Source organism: Brienomyrus brachyistius, chromosome 14 (genome assembly GCF_023856365.1).
Source record: "Brienomyrus brachyistius isolate T26 chromosome 14, BBRACH_0.4, whole genome shotgun sequence".
NCBI lineage: Eukaryota > Metazoa > Chordata > Actinopteri > Osteoglossiformes > Mormyridae > Brienomyrus > Brienomyrus brachyistius.
Genome location: NC_064546.1, coordinates 20,827,864 through 20,846,057, shown reverse-complemented (window position 1 = coordinate 20,846,057; position 18,194 = coordinate 20,827,864). Strand labels below are relative to the sequence as shown.

General features: G+C 38.9%; 1 protein-coding gene across 1 annotated transcript in view; it reads left to right on the top strand.

Moving 5' to 3' along the window:
• The window catches only part of LOC125707727 (XK-related protein 6-like), a 49,342-nt gene extending 31,148 nt beyond the window's left edge, over window positions 1-18,194 (top strand). The window contains exons 2-3 of the mRNA XM_048975023.1: window positions 4,371-4,567; window positions 5,451-18,194. Of these exons, the coding sequence (XP_048830980.1) occupies window positions 4,371-4,567; window positions 5,451-6,418 (1,165 nt within the window). The 3' untranslated portion in view covers window positions 6,419-18,194. The remainder of the gene's footprint in view (window positions 1-4,370; window positions 4,568-5,450) is intronic.

Genomic DNA, 18,194 nt, shown 5'->3' with positions numbered 1-18,194 from the left:
GATGTGGCAGCTCACTGGATACCACTGCTGCCTCACCCTGTGAGGGTTTGGGCTCCACCTCCTCCATGTGCAGTGTTGGGGAAGTGACTCACAAAGGTAATCCATTACACACTGAGGTGGAAAGTTTAGGTCCAGAGAGTACAAATCCAGACCGAGGTTTTGTATCAACCAACCAGTTGAGTACTCTCTGACAGTGACTTTATATTCAATATAACACATTACAGAATAACACAATTAGTATAACAGTGTTAAGTCAAGTGAGCTGTATTATCGTATCACCTATGTACAGGTATGCAATGGCACACAATCATGTTCCTCTAGGACAGTGGTTCTCAATCCTGTGCCTGCACCCCCCCCCCCCACAGCATAGGACAGTGCGAAACAGGAAGGCCAGACACAAAGGTTTTATATGTTTAGAGTAAAGCCATGAACATCAAAGTATTTTGTTCTGGGTAATATTTTTATTTAACCTTGTATCTTTTGGAGCTGCTCCATCACATATCCCAGCATGTCATGAGGATCTGGCGAGAGCCAGACCATCCCACAGAGATTAATTGCATGGTAATTGATTGTCACAATGCAGCTCCGTCCAGAGAATGTTCTCTCACCTTAGATACATGACTCACTTGTGACTCATGAGAGGCCATATGATCGCACTTCCTGTTCTGGTCTCGGAGAGGATATTTATTATAATTACAATGAAAGCTACTGACATCTTAGCCATAGAAACCCCTGACAATCAGCCCTAACTGTTTCATTGCTTATTTTTGCATTTTTCAGATGGGAGAGACTGAAAGAACTGATAGCTGGGGCAAGATTGTAGGCTTTGCAGAATTCCTGTGAGATTGCAAAACAAGGAATTCCACAGCTGCTGAAAAAGTATAAAAATAAAAGCTACACATAAAAACACAAATAAAAGCCTTTCCTTGTTGTGGGTAGGCCACTATAGCGATATTTTTAATCAATTATATTATGTATGGATGATTTATATACAGCCAATTGCACATTGAACATTTCTTTTTTGTTAGTGCACAATATTCCAGACCTTAAGTGCATCTTTAATAAAATTGACATTGTCATTCTGGTAATTCTGAGGTTGAGGTTAAGCTCTGGTTACAGTCCACGAGGTCCAGCTCGCTCCACAGAGAGTCAAACATTGAAACTGACAGTCTATCATGAGGTCCAGAGAAGCATGGGTTTTGAACATTAAGTAGAAGAGGCTGCCTGCTGTCCACACAGGCAAGCCATAGTGTCTGGATTTAAAATGTGCAATGCTTGAAGACATTCATCCATACATCCATCCATTTTCCAAACTGCTTATCCTACTACTGGGTCACGGGGGGGTCCAGAGCCTATCCCAGAAGCAATGGGCACGAGGCAGGGAACAACCCAGGATGGGGGGCCAGCCCATCGCAGGGCACACTCACACACCATTCAGTCACACCTGCACACCTACAGGCAATTTAGCAACTCCAATTAGCCTCAGCATGTCTTTGGACTGTGGGGGGAAACCGGAGTACCCGGGGGAAACCCCACGACGACATGGGGAGAACATGCAAACTCCACACACATGTAACCCAGGCGGAGACTCGAACCCGGGTCCCAGAGGTGTGAGGCAACAGTGCTAACCACTGCACCACCATGCCACCCTGAAATTTATGTGTGAATAAATGTGATTTTTTTTCACCTCCATTTTTCACCCTGCGCTTAAATCTCATGCTTAAACGACAGGGATAGATTTGCTGGTAGGCTGGAAAGAGACAAGAGTCTTGGTTAAGTTCATCAACCGGCATAACAATGAAGGTCTTTTCCATTGACATAGAAGGGAAAGAAACAGAAAAACAACAGAAAAAGAAAAAAAAATACAAGTGCTTCTTGTCTCCTGGACTGATGAGTAGGAGGGACCACCTGAGCTGTTTCCATGTTGAAGTTCTCAGCGTAAATGTTGGAGGTATACTGTCAAAGTCAAATCAAAATATTTCCCATTGGAGTCACCGAGGTGGTATTCCACAAAGAGGGAGTTCTTCATTTGCCAGGTAACTTAAAGGAAATGTAAATATTGTCCAGTAGGAATGCCACTTACTTCTCTTCCTATTGGAAAATTTTCACAATAGGCTTAAGTTATCCAGCTAACTGGGAAATCCTGCTTTGTGGGATAGCCCCCAGGATAAGATGAAGATGGATAGATCCCAATGTTTCTATCCTAGTACCTTACAGACTTATGGGTCTTGTAATTTTCACAACATTTCTCCACCTCTCATCTTTGATGGACTAAAGGCATATAATTCTTCCAGTGGACTCCAAGCCAAAGACTGTTCCCAGTCTTTTGTAACAAGCACCCCAAAGCACAACTAAATTTGCTACTTTTGTTCTGGAAAATGTCTAATAAACCAGTCTGAACTTGGAGTGTGTGTGTGTATGTGTCTCAACTCAGTGAATTCATGAGATATACAATAGCTGGAAAAAAATTCTTTCCAAGAAAAATGCAGTGTTCACCAAATAAGTGTATGTAGTTATGCTAAATTTTGATTTTGTTTTACACAGAAAGTCATACTTGTGTTTAATGGACTGTGGTACTTCATCTTAAAAAGTATATGAGCAAATTGTTTTATAAACATTTCCAGCTTGCAAATAAGTTGGCCAATTAACTCACTGACACCTGTGTGCCTTATTCACTCAGTTTATATGTCATGAAATGCTGAACACGCAAGGTTCACTTTCAATGAAGTACTCTCATTTAAGTCCTCTCTCTCTCTCTCTCTTTCTTTCTCTTTCTCTCTCCATCATTCTCACTTTTTCCCTCCCTTGTCTGCATAGTTGTTGCTACAGAAAGATCCCCCACGAATGCAGCCAGCCATCCACATATGACAGTCTGCCACTGTGTATCGCAGAGCTAGTTAATGTAACGAGCACACTAGCTTCACTACAGCGTGCTCCTCTAAGGACAGCCTTTGAAAATTAAATTGTTCGTCTCAGTTGTGTTGTAAGCCGGAGACCAGAGAGATTTTCGAGTAGGCGGGGGCGTAGGGACAGGACAGGCAAGGCAGGCAATTGCCCGGGCCCCCTGAGCTGGGCCGATTACGTAGCACAATGCAATGACAAATCTGCTTTATTTGCATATTCTGTTTTTCCCAGTAAAGTTTAAAATAAAGGAATTGTGCTTATTAAATTATCTTTGTTGATATTAATAATTTTGACTTCATGCTAAAATAATGGTCATAAATTTCACCATGTCGGGTGAGGTATGTTGGAGAGCCTTGCAATTTTTTGCCACTGTCCCTAAAATCGTCTCCGAGCGTAATGGTGTTTGTGTAGGTATACTGAGGTCACGTTTTATGATACTGTCATTTTTCATAGTCCATATTAAGTAAGCGAGGGTGGAACTAGAGGTAACAAGTCTTAAATTGTTCAAAATATGTACGAAAAATTGATTGGACAGAGCCCAAGACTAACATGTTTTAATGATATTCAGTGTTATAGTCAAGGGAGCACTGCTTCAGTAGCAGTGAAATTATGAGTACTGATTATACTTCATTTCCTCACAATGGCTCAAAGGTAACTGTGTGTATCTCCAAAAAGGCTACCATTGTTAGCTATCGATAGCTACTGATGACACAAAAGCACTTCAGTAAAGTATATTGGTTGTTTCAGCATCCTTTCAGCATCCTTACCTCAAACCATCTATCCTATGCACTGCTTCCATTACCACATACACATAATTTGGTTAGAAGATATTATATATCATTTCATAACGTTCTATAGTCATAATTTTTGAAAGACCCACATTTTAACCGAACACCAGTTCAGATATCATGCTATCGCTTGTTGCCGTCTTCCAGAATCGCAGTGTCGGGCGCCATCTAGCGGTTCTAATCCGTAATTTGCGTTTTGTACATGGCACGTTGTTGAAATGCGTCGGCGTGTTAAAATGGTCTCTCGCGTCACATTCAGTCGCAAAGAGAAACATGTAGCTCATGCCCGTGGCCAGAAATTATTTTATGATGGTTCGCCAAATTTCAATGGGGATTCAACTAATTATTTTACTACTTAGCTACGCGTCTGGTCGGGAGCAAACATATTTCGCTGGGTTTCAAACCCATAATTTACGTGCCTGGTCTGGTTCATTGATTCGATTTATGTTTTTAACTACGGCTATGAAGGTTGGAGAATACATTGTATGATTTTGATGAAGCATGGAAAGAGGGTATAGCAGGTCTGGCGTAGTGGTTTAGGGGTTGCGGCAAAATGTACTTCAGGTGTCAGAGACGTCACCATGCCTTGCTAAACTTGTAATATGAATCCCAAAATCTGCTTCAGTGACTACAGCCTTATAAATACCTAAAATAATAAAAGCCTTTTTCTCTGGACAGATATATCCGCACCATGTACTTGGGCATTCAGAGCCGGCGGCAAAAGGAGCACCACCGGCGTTTCTACTGGGCGATGATGTACGAGTACGCGGACGTCAACATGCTGCGTCTCCTGGAGACCTTCTTGGAGAGTGCCCCCCAACTGGTGCTACAGCTCTGCATAATGATCCAAAGGAACCGGGCGGAGACGCTGCAGTGTAAGGAATGACCTCCAGGGGGCGTCTCTTTTGGCTGGTTAAAGCTTTGCATATAATAAACAGTGTACAGCTTTCGAGGCAGATTTGAAGATGATGGTGTATGGAGCTCCTTTTGTTCTGAGATGAACATATTACAGTTATTACGTACTGTATGTCGAGTTCTGTAAGCCAGTGTCTCTCAACCCAGTCCATGGAGACTCCAAGAGAGTTCATGTTTTTGCACCAGCCCGCAGCTAATCAAGAACCCCAGATACGTGGTATCCTACTGGGTCGCGGGGGGTCTGGAGCCTATCCCGGAAGCAGTGGGCACGAGGCAGGGAACAACCCAGGATGGGGGGCCAGCCAATCGCAGGGCACACTCACATATCAGTCACACACACATGCACACCTATGGACAATTTAGCAAGTCCAATTAGCCTCAGCATGTCTTTGGACTGTGGGGGGAACCTGGAGTACCCAGAGGAAACCCCACGACGACATGGGGAGAACATGCAAACTCCGCACACATGTGACCCAGGCGGAGACTGGACCCCGGGTCCCAGAGGTGTGAGGCAACAATGTTAATCACTGCACCACCATGCCGCCTCCCCACTCGGAATCTACCTGGAAGAACTGAAAACAAGGCCTGGATTTGGAATCGAGGGCCAGATTTTGAAGAGCCCTATATATGACTGTAGTGGTATTGAGTATGAGACCAGTGTTGATGTTAGAAACCACTAAATGCATGGCCTTTTTTAGTTTGAAGAAGGCTGTATTTTGTTCAAATCTGCTTTTTTCTTAAGAATGTTATTTTTTTACATTAGTTTGTACTGAATTGAAAGAGTAAACCTATTTCCTTGGTCTTGTATAAAGTAGCGTTCTGTTGGTTGTTGTCACCATGCAGGTGTTTCCTCAGTGGCCTCGCTGCTGTCCCTGGCCTGGGTGCTGGCCTCATATCACAAGCTCCTGAGGGATTCCCGGGATGACAAGAAGAGCATGAGCTACCGCGGAGCCCTGATCCACATCTTCTGGCGGCTCTTCACCATCTCCTCGCGGGTGCTCTCCTTCGCCCTCTTCGCCTCCATCTTCCACATCTACTTCGGCATCTTCATCGTCGTGCACTGGTGCGCCATGGCCTTCTGGATCGTGCACGGCGGCACCGACTTCTGCATGTCCAAATGGGAGGAGGTGCTCTTCAACATGGTGGTAGGCATCGTCTACATCTTCTGCTGGTTCAACGTCAAAGAAGGCAGGACCCGATGCCGTATGGTGGCCTACTACTTAGTGGTGCTGTTGGAGAACACAGTCTTGACCTGCCTGTGGTACGTCTACAGAGACCCCACCACCGACTCCTATGCTGTGCCGGCACTGTGCAGTGTCTACCTGTGCTTCGCCTCAGGTGTCCTTTTTATGCTCCTTTACTATGGGTTCTTGCACCCAATGGGGCCCAGGGTGAGGGTTCTGGCCAGTTCCTGCTGTGCCGACCTCCTGTGGGGGCTCCCCTTGCCCCCAGAGGCTGAGCCAATGGCCCCCACCCCTGGGCCCCGTGGCTCCCAGGCCACCCCGACCCGGGTCTCTGCCGCTGACCAATCCCAACAGGAGGACTTGGCAGCAGATACCTGCCTGCCTGTGTTCCAGGTGAGGTCCACCGTGCCCACAACGCCATCAGGCCGTCTGTTTCGTCCTGAGGGGCCGCTCATCAAGATCGACATGCCAAGGAAACGCTACCCAGCCTGGGATGCCCATTTTGTGGACCGGCGCCTAAGAAGAACTATCAACATCTTGCAGTTCATAACTCCCACAGCAGTAGGGATCAGGTACAGAGATGGACCCCTTCTGTATGAGCTTCTGCAGTATGAGTCTTCCCTCTGAAGGCTTGTCTACTCACCTCTCTAAACTCCCCATTCGTCTCTGGCCTTACATTCATGTTTTTTAATACAGCACCCAGAAGAAGCATAGTTTCCATGGCTCATGGGAGGGCTGCAAATGCATATATTTTATATTGGTAAAAAACCTCTGTATGAAAAACATGTGTAAGAAAATTTACGTTGGTCGCAAAGAGTGGCAGTGTTCTTCTGTTGGGCTAACTGTAAAGGTGTATGTTTTTGGATGTACAATGTCATTGAAATTTTGCGTTCTGAAATGTCGAGAGTAATTGGCGATCTTGGAGTCATAGGGTTTAACGGGTGGCTGGTATGGAGTTTGACAGGAATGATAGAGGCAGGCCAGCGTGTCCTTTCCAACATCTTCATTTTATCGTGGGTGCTCTACTTGGACATTACCTTACTTTGGGATATTTTTTTTTGCGACTTATTAGTGATAACCTGATATAAAAGCGATTTGGCGTCGATCAATAGCAGATTCGTATTGAAAACAGGAATTCATATTCATGTATGTGAGGCACGTGCTTAATGTTCTGTTGCTTCAGCAAGGCCTAAAATGGTTACTTTGGTGATGTGGTCATAATATTTTCTTTGGGATGATTTTTTTACCAGGGACATGAATAACTGATGCCTTAATTCAAAGATTCGCCAAGCCCACTGGTCCATAGTCATTTGTAGAGCATAAACGTCCACATTCTGCCCTGCCCTCCGTTCCTGTTAGGCAGCTGATGTTCAGCTGTTCTGAAGTCGCTGGTCTCAGTGATTCATGCAACCCGTACAGAGAAGACAACCTACCAAAGTTCACTGGTTTGGTGCTTACGGCATTACGACAATATTGCAAAACTGCCTTAACATTGCTCTATTAAATTAGTACTGATTGAATTTAGCATAATATGAATTCAGCTAAAAATGGAAATAAGTAACCCTGTCTTGTATATCTCGTTCATTCATCCTGCGCTATCTACTAACCAGTTTTGTGCATTTTTGCAAATTTTTTATTTATTTATTTTTTTTTGAAAAACCAATTTTTTTCTTAAAGCCATTTAGCCCTAAGGTTAAATGTTTGAGGCCGGTCACATAAAGCGACACATAGTCATGTGAAACGTATTGCTTGGAAAGATCCAGTGAGTATAATGTTACGGTAATACCTTGAGTAGCATTAAGGCATCCGCAAGTAAGAACACACCCTAAACCCTTTTCTGCACCCACACAAATTATACAATTGATTATACTTTTAAGATGTTGAAGGCACTTCGTAAGTGATTATTTAGTAATGTTTCTATTACACGATTTTAAATGGAATCATTATATATATATATTTCCTTTTAGTTGCTGCTAATTTCTGTAACAGAATTTTTCCAAGGACGGAGCGAGGGGTAACAAGGCGTTTATGATTATAATCAGCGTATTATTGGAATATAAATCTAATGATTATGTGTTTGAGAGTAGCATTGGACTACAAACAAATACAGTGGTATTTTAAAAAAGAAGAGTAATGTTTTTTGAAGGAGAGGGCCACATCACATAACAGAGAACATTTTCTCAGAGAGTTTAATGGATGAAATTCCTCTCCTGTTGTTGAAATTGTATTTAGCGGTGCAAAGAACGCAAAATCTTGAAGCACACGTGATACTGAGGGTTGTGGGCGTGTCGCGTTCCCAATTTTTTTGCATTCCCAAAGAGTTGGATCTATTTTCTGTGTATAGGCATGTAAGTAGCTGAGTCTCTTTTGCTCACGGAGGGGGTTGTACAGTGACAAAGGTGTTTTGTATGTGTGTGTGGGGTTGGGGGGGGGCGAGGAATACACTGTCCCCCCATCATTCCCTGCTTCTTTAAGAAGTTAAAAACTTTTGACGTTTGGAGATTTTTGTCGTCTTCTTCTACTCCGTAATGCATCCACCGCACTCCCCAAATGCAAAAAAGCGAATGAAATAAATCTAATAATCCCACGAGGCTGGAATTGCAAGTCATCAAACAGATCCTGACATGGACATGAGCTCCAAGCCCACCTGCCCTCTGTCTGAAACTTTTCGTTTGGTCTTTGTCAGCATCTTTACCTGTTCGCTCAAATCCAACGAAACTAGAAACTATCTTTACCTGAGTATACCAAAATTTTTACACATTTGAACATTTTGTAATCCACTACAAAAAAAAGAAAGAAAATAAGACGACCCTCTCCCTACTGCTATTGACTCCAACTAGGCTGTAACTAAGCCAACTCACATCTTCTACTGTAAGCTATATAAATCCCTTTTTCTGGTGCACCTAGCTTCCTGTGATCAAACTGTCACAAGTTTGAGGGTGCTACACAATATCACAGGTTACTTAAAATTCAGAGTGGAGGTAACGCCATTAAGGCCTTTATCTACATATGTGTATCTGTGCATTGCCAAAGACATCCTGTGAAAGTAAGACTCATAAAATCATAGAAAAATCATAGTTATTACAGTTGCCCTCAGTAAAGAAATGTTCTGTGCAGATGCATTCGTAGAATTAAATGCCAGTGCATTTCCTGCAGAACACTCTCCTTGCGTTGGGCAACAGAAATGATCTGTGATCTCAGTTCTGCTGTGGGGAACGATTTATTTTTTCCCTACTCAAAAGATAATATCATCAGTGCACATTTCACGCCCATCTTTTTTTTATTACGGTTTTTAGCCCGGAAGTGGGGAGCTACCGATCATGTTCTTACGGAAATGGTTTTTCGTAATGGTGCTTGGTACAGTGCACTTCGTGTAGCAAAATATCCAGCCACCGCAAGCAACAGTGTCTATACACTATTGGATTCGACACTTCAGGAGATATCTTGGTGCACTGCTAAAAGGAAAACACTGCTTTCTTTGACCTTATCGTGCCTGCCGAGATCTTTGTAAGCAGATGTTCTGCAGGCGAGACCGTTGGGGTTAAGGGTCCTTGCCAGGGGTGGAAACGATCTGGAAGGGAGCCTGTAAAGAGGAATCCGTGTGTACCAGTCAAAACATAGCTACAGTTTTTCACACAAGCACTTTGTTGGTCTTTAAAGGTATTAGGCGTATGAGAAGCTCTTTGCTTGATCCAGGTCAGCATCAGGATAGGAGAAAAAGGTTATGATATTGTGACATCTTAGTCCACGTTTTAAGAAAGTCTTTTAGATCCTCACATTGGGTTTTGTCAGTTCAGAAGGGATAGCACCCTGTGCATCGGCCACTGTTTCTGGAACTCTTTTGGCTTGTGTGAGAGTTTGTGGCATTGGGGCAGCCAGCTTCTGTGGTGTAGCTGCGCAGGCTCCTCTTCCTGCCATGGGCACAGCTCGACTCCATCCCTGGTTGCTGCTCTCCCTTCCTCTTCATAAGCGTGGGGCTCAGGTCTATTCTGGTGCAGAGAGTCTGTGGTTTTAGTTATTTACTTACTTGGAAATGCTACATGGTGATGCTGAAGAGCAGAAAGTGGAAATCCTTGGTCTTTTGTTGTGTGTATACTGCCATTTTGTGCCATTGAGGTTGAACCATGCTTGAATTCATACAAACAGATTGACCGTTGTCAGGTCAAAAGTGTTCAGCGACAAGATGATGTATCGTCTGGTATTGTTTGCCACGTTCCGTTACCTCCACTGTAATCCGGGGAGTTTGTTTGGGCTCCTTTGTTAGGATTTCCACTTCTGCTCACAAGCAGACTTGCTCATTGTTATTTGCTGAGGTCCTGCTCACTCGTATTCCCTTGATGTAGTGGTTAAAGTCGTTCACTTCAAGAGAGTAACACTGTATCAAAAACTTTCAGGTGTCTTAGCCAGATTTCTTGATGGTCAGATGGTTATTGGCCAACCGTTATTTATGCATTAGTGTGCTAATCTAAGAGGTCATGAAATGATTCCTCCGGGTGCTAATACACTGTGATTTTCTTTTCTTTCTACTACTAAAAATAGTTTTCTAACAATGGATTTTCAGAACTATACATACATACATACATATATAATTTATATTTTCAGTATTCTTGCTTCACAAGGAGAGACAATAATCTTAGTAACCAGAGGGTCTGCTTTACATATCAAAGATTCACGTACAAATTTTGCCTTTTTAAGGGGTCACTTAACTATTCCGGAAATAAATCACTGTTTGTGCCAGGTGTATCGACATTCATGTTAACCTCATTATTTATTAATAGAAAAAAGCACAGCTTTTTACTGCATTACTTTGCCCTTGTGCTGTTACTTAGTAATACTTTAGCTTTAATGTCACTCTGTGTGTAATTTTGTGTGTGACTGATTAAACTGCTGGTTAGCTATGTTTTAAATTTAAAAACTTAAGTGTCTGCGTCATACTGTGAGAAAAAAAAGTAATCCATGTGTTCTTTGCCATTATTGGTTTTGAATTGTGCCAACACATCAGCTAATATTTTCATCTACGCAGAGAATGAGTAGAAACGAAAAATTCCTGACTGATGTTATGCACAGTTACTGTTTTCATTTTGTTGGTGTTGCTTTGCCAATAATGTGTACTTTCAGAGACCGCCAATGAGAACCAATTAAAACAAAACTTGTTCGCGTTCCTGACCTCCTGGTGCCTTTTCGTTAGTAGGTGCTTTGACCTTACGAAACCAGTTTAGCAAACAACAATGCCAGTATCGTTCTTTCTGTAAAACCTACCAGTGCAGTAAGAGGAAAAATGTACATAAACGTATGTAACATAATGACATTAGAATATATTATGCTATTGTACGTTCCACTGTTATTATGGTATTATGGTAACTATGGTATTCCAATGTATGTAAAATGTTAATGTAACGGCACAGAAAAGTGAGCATTTCTGTGTAGGACTTTACGTAACAGTTCTCAGACTGACAAAAAGATCTGAAAATTTAGCAAGGCAATACTGGACATCTGCTGCTATTATTAAATATAAATATTAAATATTAATATATTCTCTTTTAGACCAGACTTTATAAAGATTTGAAAGCCCTAGTTCCAGTGTCTTTTATGTCATTTTTAAAATAGCTTTCAATTCTTTGTAACTTCCTGCCAGGAAAATGTTTCAGCAGAATTAGGGATAATTATTCATTGTTAAAGTCTTATGAAGCAATTATCTTGGATATAGACAGAGGATTCCTTAATACAATGCATATATATTTTGTATGCTCTTGATTTTATCTTATTGATTTGGGCCCTTTCACCTTAATTTTTTCCATTTCATTTTAGTCCAGATGTAACATCATAATTTAATTGAAATGTATGGTGTGTAATTTTGTCTGTGTTAATGTTTACACCTCCATAATCTTGGGATGAAGGAGATTTAAAGTCTATAATCTGCTTTTAAGGTGTACGAGTCCAGCTAAATGCAGTTTTAGTGCAATGATGAGGCACATAACTCTTGTAAGGTGTGAATTTATTGCTTTGCACTAGAAGGTCCTTAAGAATTAAGGTGAACGTCATTTTATTTTGATGGATATTTGCTTTGTTTTGTTGACTAGAACCTGGAATTAGAGGGAATGTATTTTTCCATTTAGACAACTGGTGCTTTTTAAACATATTCTACAAAGGTGCTACCAAATTTGAAATGAAGACATTGCTTGGATCTGTGTCCATTCCAGCAATGCCAATTTTAGAATCTGAATTAAAATTTGCAGATTTTTTGTCTTCTTCCTTTAAAAATAGGTGCACCTCCTGGTCACATATAGCAAAGCGATTTCTGTTGTTTTCAACATACAGAAATGTTCATATTATTATTGCAACCTAATTTATAAAAGCGAATTAATTTCAATATGTATGTCCAGTATGTTCTCTTATAAAGCGTGTCTTAAAAACGAGGATTTGCTTCCGTAAGATTTATTGGGTAACAATGTTTGCGTTTGTTTATCTGCGATTTCTTCTGTGAGAAACAACAGCGGAAGTGGCTTGTTTACAAATGCATGTAACGCACACAACTGAAACACCCAGTTACCGTTACCCTCAGTTCTCCTCGTTTGTTATCCTACAGCTGTTTGTTTTGCTATCCTTCCACATTTGTCAACTTAAAAATAAATAAATAAATAAAATGCTCCAAGTGTTGAGTACAATAAGAAAGTTTTAAGTGTTGAGGAGAAGCTTGAAACATCAAGGGATCGTTTTTTTTAAGAATTAGAAGACGTGATATCCTGAGAGCGTGGGCATAAAGAAATGATCTTTGTTCACCTTCAGAAGCAATGCGGTGGAAATTAAACAATGGTATACCATGACTTGGGAAGTTTCTGATTGGTTGCCCCAACCTCATTTTCCTGTCTCTGTTATTTCTATAGAGCGAATGAGGTGTTTTTCAGGAGCGCAACTATCGCGTTATAGGAGAACAGACAATGTACATATTTCATTCAAATATTAAAAAATATTCCTACCGTTGCTGTCTGAGATATTTTTTAATATTTAATGTTTATTGTGTTAAACTTTGAATTGTCACTTGCCAGTAACTTGTTAACTGACTGAGTTTGTAATCTATAGAAATTAGATTACACTCCCAGCATAACATTTCTGCCAATATTTGTAATTTGTTGTACTTTATTTGTATTTATAAGAATTTATGTAATACACTTCACTTAAAGTTTCAAAAATGTTCACTTTAAAACCCTTTTTTTCCTGATGTCCAGTATTGCTGTCCCTACGTATTTTTGGGAACAATATCAACAAGGTGCTACAACTGAACCTCATTTTTTATGTTTTTTGTTTTTAGGTGTAAAGAGAAATGTTAGAAGTATTAGAACTTCCATTGAAGCCTTATTATGAGAAAATGTGTTAGACTGTTTACCCCCAAAATTAAACAAAAATGAGTGACATTGTACATAAATAGTAGAGACAGTAGTTACTACACAGTAGTAATTGTATACATATATGTATTGTATAGTGTTAACTAGTCATTTTATTTTTATTAATTTGTAAAATATACTTTTCTTAAGGTGTGTTTTGAAAAGTGTGTTGACATGCAAATGTGAATGGATGTGCGTAAATATGGCTTTATACTAATGAAATATGGCATTTTGTTGCATTCCCAGAAAAAGAAAAGGTCTTTATGAACATGAAAAATTACATTTACCTTTAAGCACACGTCACAAAAGATTGTACCAGGTGTGTTGTCTGTTTTCATATAACCTGGCTATCAGATCTTTGTTTTTGAAATGTTGGCTTTATTTTTTGTTAGGTTGTTCGTCGATGTGTTTAATGGATGTGTATCTAACAAGGAATACATGCTGAGGATTGCTTAATGTTGTTTTAGCGACATCGTTGCTTAGCGTTTTCGATGTTTTAGATTCTGTCTGTCTCTTGGGCTGTGTTGGCAATTGTAGTAAAAGATTTTGAGTATGAATTATAAATACAGTTCAGTAACATAAGAATTGAATATATACCTACAGTTACTGCTTTCGCAGTTTTCACAAAAGAAAAAAAATTGTGGTAATTTATTATATTTGAGGGAAAGTATAAACGATCTTGCTTAAAATGCATGTTTGGCTTTTCAAAATGATTACTTAAGCATGTGGAAATCTGCACTCTGACAGGTACCATGGAAAAGTATATATTTTTCAACCATAAAATGCACTTTCTCACCTTGATGCAAAGCCACAAGTCAAAACTATGCAACCTCTCAGTTTTACAGTTATTTTGGAATATCTGCTTGACTCTCTAAGTGCAAACATTGTCCATAAAACATGCATTATTGATTTTCGGTTCCCATTCAAGGTGAGAGTGCTTAATGCATCTTAATGAGTCAAACAAAACCGAGACAGGAGCACAGACAAAAATGTGTTTGGGGTTTCAGCCCGTTTAGTCAATTGTTAAAAATTGTTTAGTCAGTTGACTTTTGTTAGCAGTACGTTAGTATGTATGTCTTTATTGTCTCTGTGGAAGTTTGCACAATGGATATTTTCCCCAAAATCCACCGTATCGGGCATATCAGACAATTAAGTACATCAACAGGTTTGCAGATAAAAATTTGTTAATGACGTGTTGTGTCATTTTAAGTTTTTCTTAAGTTATTTTCTTTGCATGTGTGGCATTTTATTTATCTTTACTGTCACATTTTGTTTGTTTTAACCTTCATAAGAATTTGAAGAGCCTTTATATGAGGCTCTTTAAAATGGACTTTAAAAATCTCAAAACATTTCCAGTCAGTTCATACAAACCTAACAGGCTAAAGAACAATTGGTGAAATTGAAACTATTTGTTTTAATTATTATTTTTACCAGGAGTACAGCGCATTTCAATAACAGGTAATATGTCCATATTTGTTACATGTTCCTAGGTAGCTGAAATGATTTATCATCATTTAGAGTTTTATCATTTTTGTTCATTTCCTTTTATGATAGTCATTAAAAAAATAACATGCAGTTTCCATCCCACATTTGAAAACCTTAATACTAAGGATTTTGCCTAGGTAGTGTGAACTCACTGGTGTTTATAAGACCTGATAGTATTATACCGGACAACTTTTCCTTCCATGTAGCTCTTTTCCAAGACTTACCAGTTACCAGCTTACTGTTTTTCATTCAGAATTTTTCTGGAAAAAAAAAAAAAAACATTTTTGAGTGTTTCTTAGTCGCGCCTACCTCATCTATGTCGTATGAATGTGCGTTTCTATGGGTACATAAAAACTCACAAGTTATGACCCACAAGACACAACATGTATTTACCGCACAGTCCCCCTTCTAACCATAAATAGCAATATAAACAAAATAAAACGTCTCTGCGTATCCTTTCTACAGACGAATTAACTATACTGCACCAGCAATGCAACAGTTCACCTCTTGAGAAATAATTCCCCTCTAACCCCTCCTACGCCTCCCATATTACTTTGGACCCTCAGATATTTATCTGCTAATTATAAATGTTGGCTATAAAAATATTGTATGCTATGACATTATAGGCACATAACCAGTAGTTGTACGTCTGTATGTCTATATCTGTACTTTCTCAATACATTTATTATATATATTGATTTTTAAAAAATTATTTTGGCATATAATTTGGCTTATATAGATAATACCTTGTGCGTGCTGAACGATAATGCTTTTTAAATTAGCTATTTGTGATAATTTGGCTTCAATGAGCAACTGATGGAAGTACCATTTGTGTGTGTGTGTGTGTGTGTGTGTGTGTGTGTGTGTGTCTGACATTTTTGTAAAGGACGCACACTGACAAAAGTAAACATGTTAAATCTCTAAACCAATGAAATGAGACAGTAGTTTGCCATTGATGAAAGCAGCAATAGTTTGCCATTGACATTACATGAAGAAATGTAGAATGGCTAAATAAAGTTTCCTGAATAATTTTTAAATGTAAATTTGTTTTATGAAAAGATTTCAGTGAAGACAACACAACGTTTTTTTTTTTTTTTTTACTTTAACTTTTTCAATGTTTGTAAAATTTAATATTTTTTTTGTATTGGCACCGGCAGTCAGTAATAATAATTATTATTTAATTAACTATTCTTAAAAATAACTAAAGTGATTCCCCTTCTTTCCATAAAGCTAGTTTTCCATGAAGGACTCCCCGATTACTATGTGGCCATGTTTCATCACCTGCCTTTGTTAGATTTGCTCTGAAGAAAGTTGTGAATTGCGTTTTTGTCGCAGTTCTATAACTGTTCTATAATGACTCTTGCTGAATACTGGCACGTGAAACCCAGCAGAAAGTCTGAATTAGCTCAGCTGCGACACATCAAAGTGCTTAACTCAAAATCAGGATTTTATATAGCCAAATATAAGCTTTGTTTGTTTGTTTGACTGTGTGTGTGTGTGTGTGTCTGTGTGTGCGCGCATCAGTTTGCCCTTTGTGCATACAAAGGTCATATAAAGGTCAAATGAACATATTTTTGTAATATATTAATGGCAGTACTTTCAGTGATGAAAGGTTTTATTTTCAGAGACCATACTTTGAAATACAAAACACTAGTAACTGTGCTGCAACATTTAACATTTAGTAATCCACGAAATACATTATTTTTCAAAGTTGGATGAGGAAGCTTTTCTGCGTACATATTTAAAACAACAGGTCATGCTACGTTTTACTCAGGCAAAGTGTAAAATAGCTTAATGATCTTATAAGCATGGCCAGAATAGGCCTTGAGATGTGATATATTTGGAAAAAAAGTTTTATTTCAATTTTACTATTTTCTATGTTTAGTCTTTTGTCTTGATTTTTTTTCTCCATTTTTCCTGCTGTAATGTGAATATTTTGATCATATCAATAATTTTCATCGATCCATCCAAAGTATTACTCATCATGTTGCATTAATTTAGAAGTGCTAAACTAATAAATAAAAAAAAATAATTCTGTTCCTGAAGGTGGCATAAAATGTCATCCAGAACCTGTACAAATCAAACAAAAAATGTATATGGCGTGTTCAATATCTGGCGGTAAAAAGATTGGATGTGTATTTCTGATGTAACAAATGCATAATGTCAGTGTTTGGTTGTTTTGAAATATCTTTACAATGTAAATCTAGTTAAGATGTTTGTGTAATCCTGCATGGTTAAGATGTATTTGGTGCAGAATTGTTGGTCTTCAGTGGAAGGGGTGTTTATTTCTTTTCTTGGATTATTACCACTATTGTTATTTCCTTTCATTAGGTAGGTCTGTTGTGCAGTGATCAGAAAATGTCACAATTTTCCCACAGAAAAAAATGTATTTTCGTGTCTGAAGCATCTATTATTTTGCTTACTGAATTTGAACCGTAAACGAAATATTTCAGTCCCATCAGATCAAAATGTAAAAAGGGAATCCAGACGCATCCCACCAGTCTTTAAGGGTCCAGAGGCTGCAAGTGATTTTTCCATTTTTCCTGCAATGCAGGAATTTAAAGTTCAATTAGTCTTGTTCATTATTACATGTTATGACATTTCCAGATTTAATAATCCCATGTCTATGTATGATTTTCTCCCCCCCCCCCTAAGTTTTATATAACAATATATGACTGTCTTCCCCATGGACTATAATGAATGTATTGAATGCATTACAGCATACAAAATGGCCGGTGCAAAATGTCCACTATTGCATATATGTATATATGTTTCTTTGACATTGTATTGAAACTCCAAAAGTAATGTTTTGGTTTTTTTTTTTTTTCATTAATTTATAATTATATTGTTTCAGGCAAACAAGCAAAGTCAATTGATCCACAAAAAGTAGTTACTTAAGTATCAGTTAATTGGTTATGAATTGGTCTGTTTTTATTATCTGTACTATGTCGGTTTCTGTAAGATTTAAACAACTTTATGGGTACATTTTCATATGAATGGTTTTGGTAATAAAACGAAAGGATAACTAAAGAACATACTATGTACAGGCTCATCTGCATAACAGAGTATTTATTTGAATTTCGTATGTTTACATTTTAGAGCATTACAATGTTGTGACTGATGTAAGCAAAATATATAAATGGTTCCTTTTTTAGAAAGATGTGTTGTCGATTTTTTTCCACACAATAAAAATCCCTATATACACTTGACATATCACCCTTTCACCACTAGGGGGTGCTGGCAGCTGAAGCTCATTGACACTCTCGGTAGAAGAGGAGAGATGACAAATACCTGTAATGTGGCAATATAAAAGTAGGATGTTTGTATATCGTGGGGTGTGCTCGTGAAAATGTATTTGCAACATCCCATAAACACAAATAAAGTGGAAACCACTTATATTGATCATGGATATAGTGGTCAACCGCTTATACGCATCAAAGAGTTTGGGACAGAATCATTCCTGTACAAATATTGTTCAAATAATTAACTTATTGTAATCAAGTAATCCGCTTGCAGTGTTCTTTTTTTGTTATTTT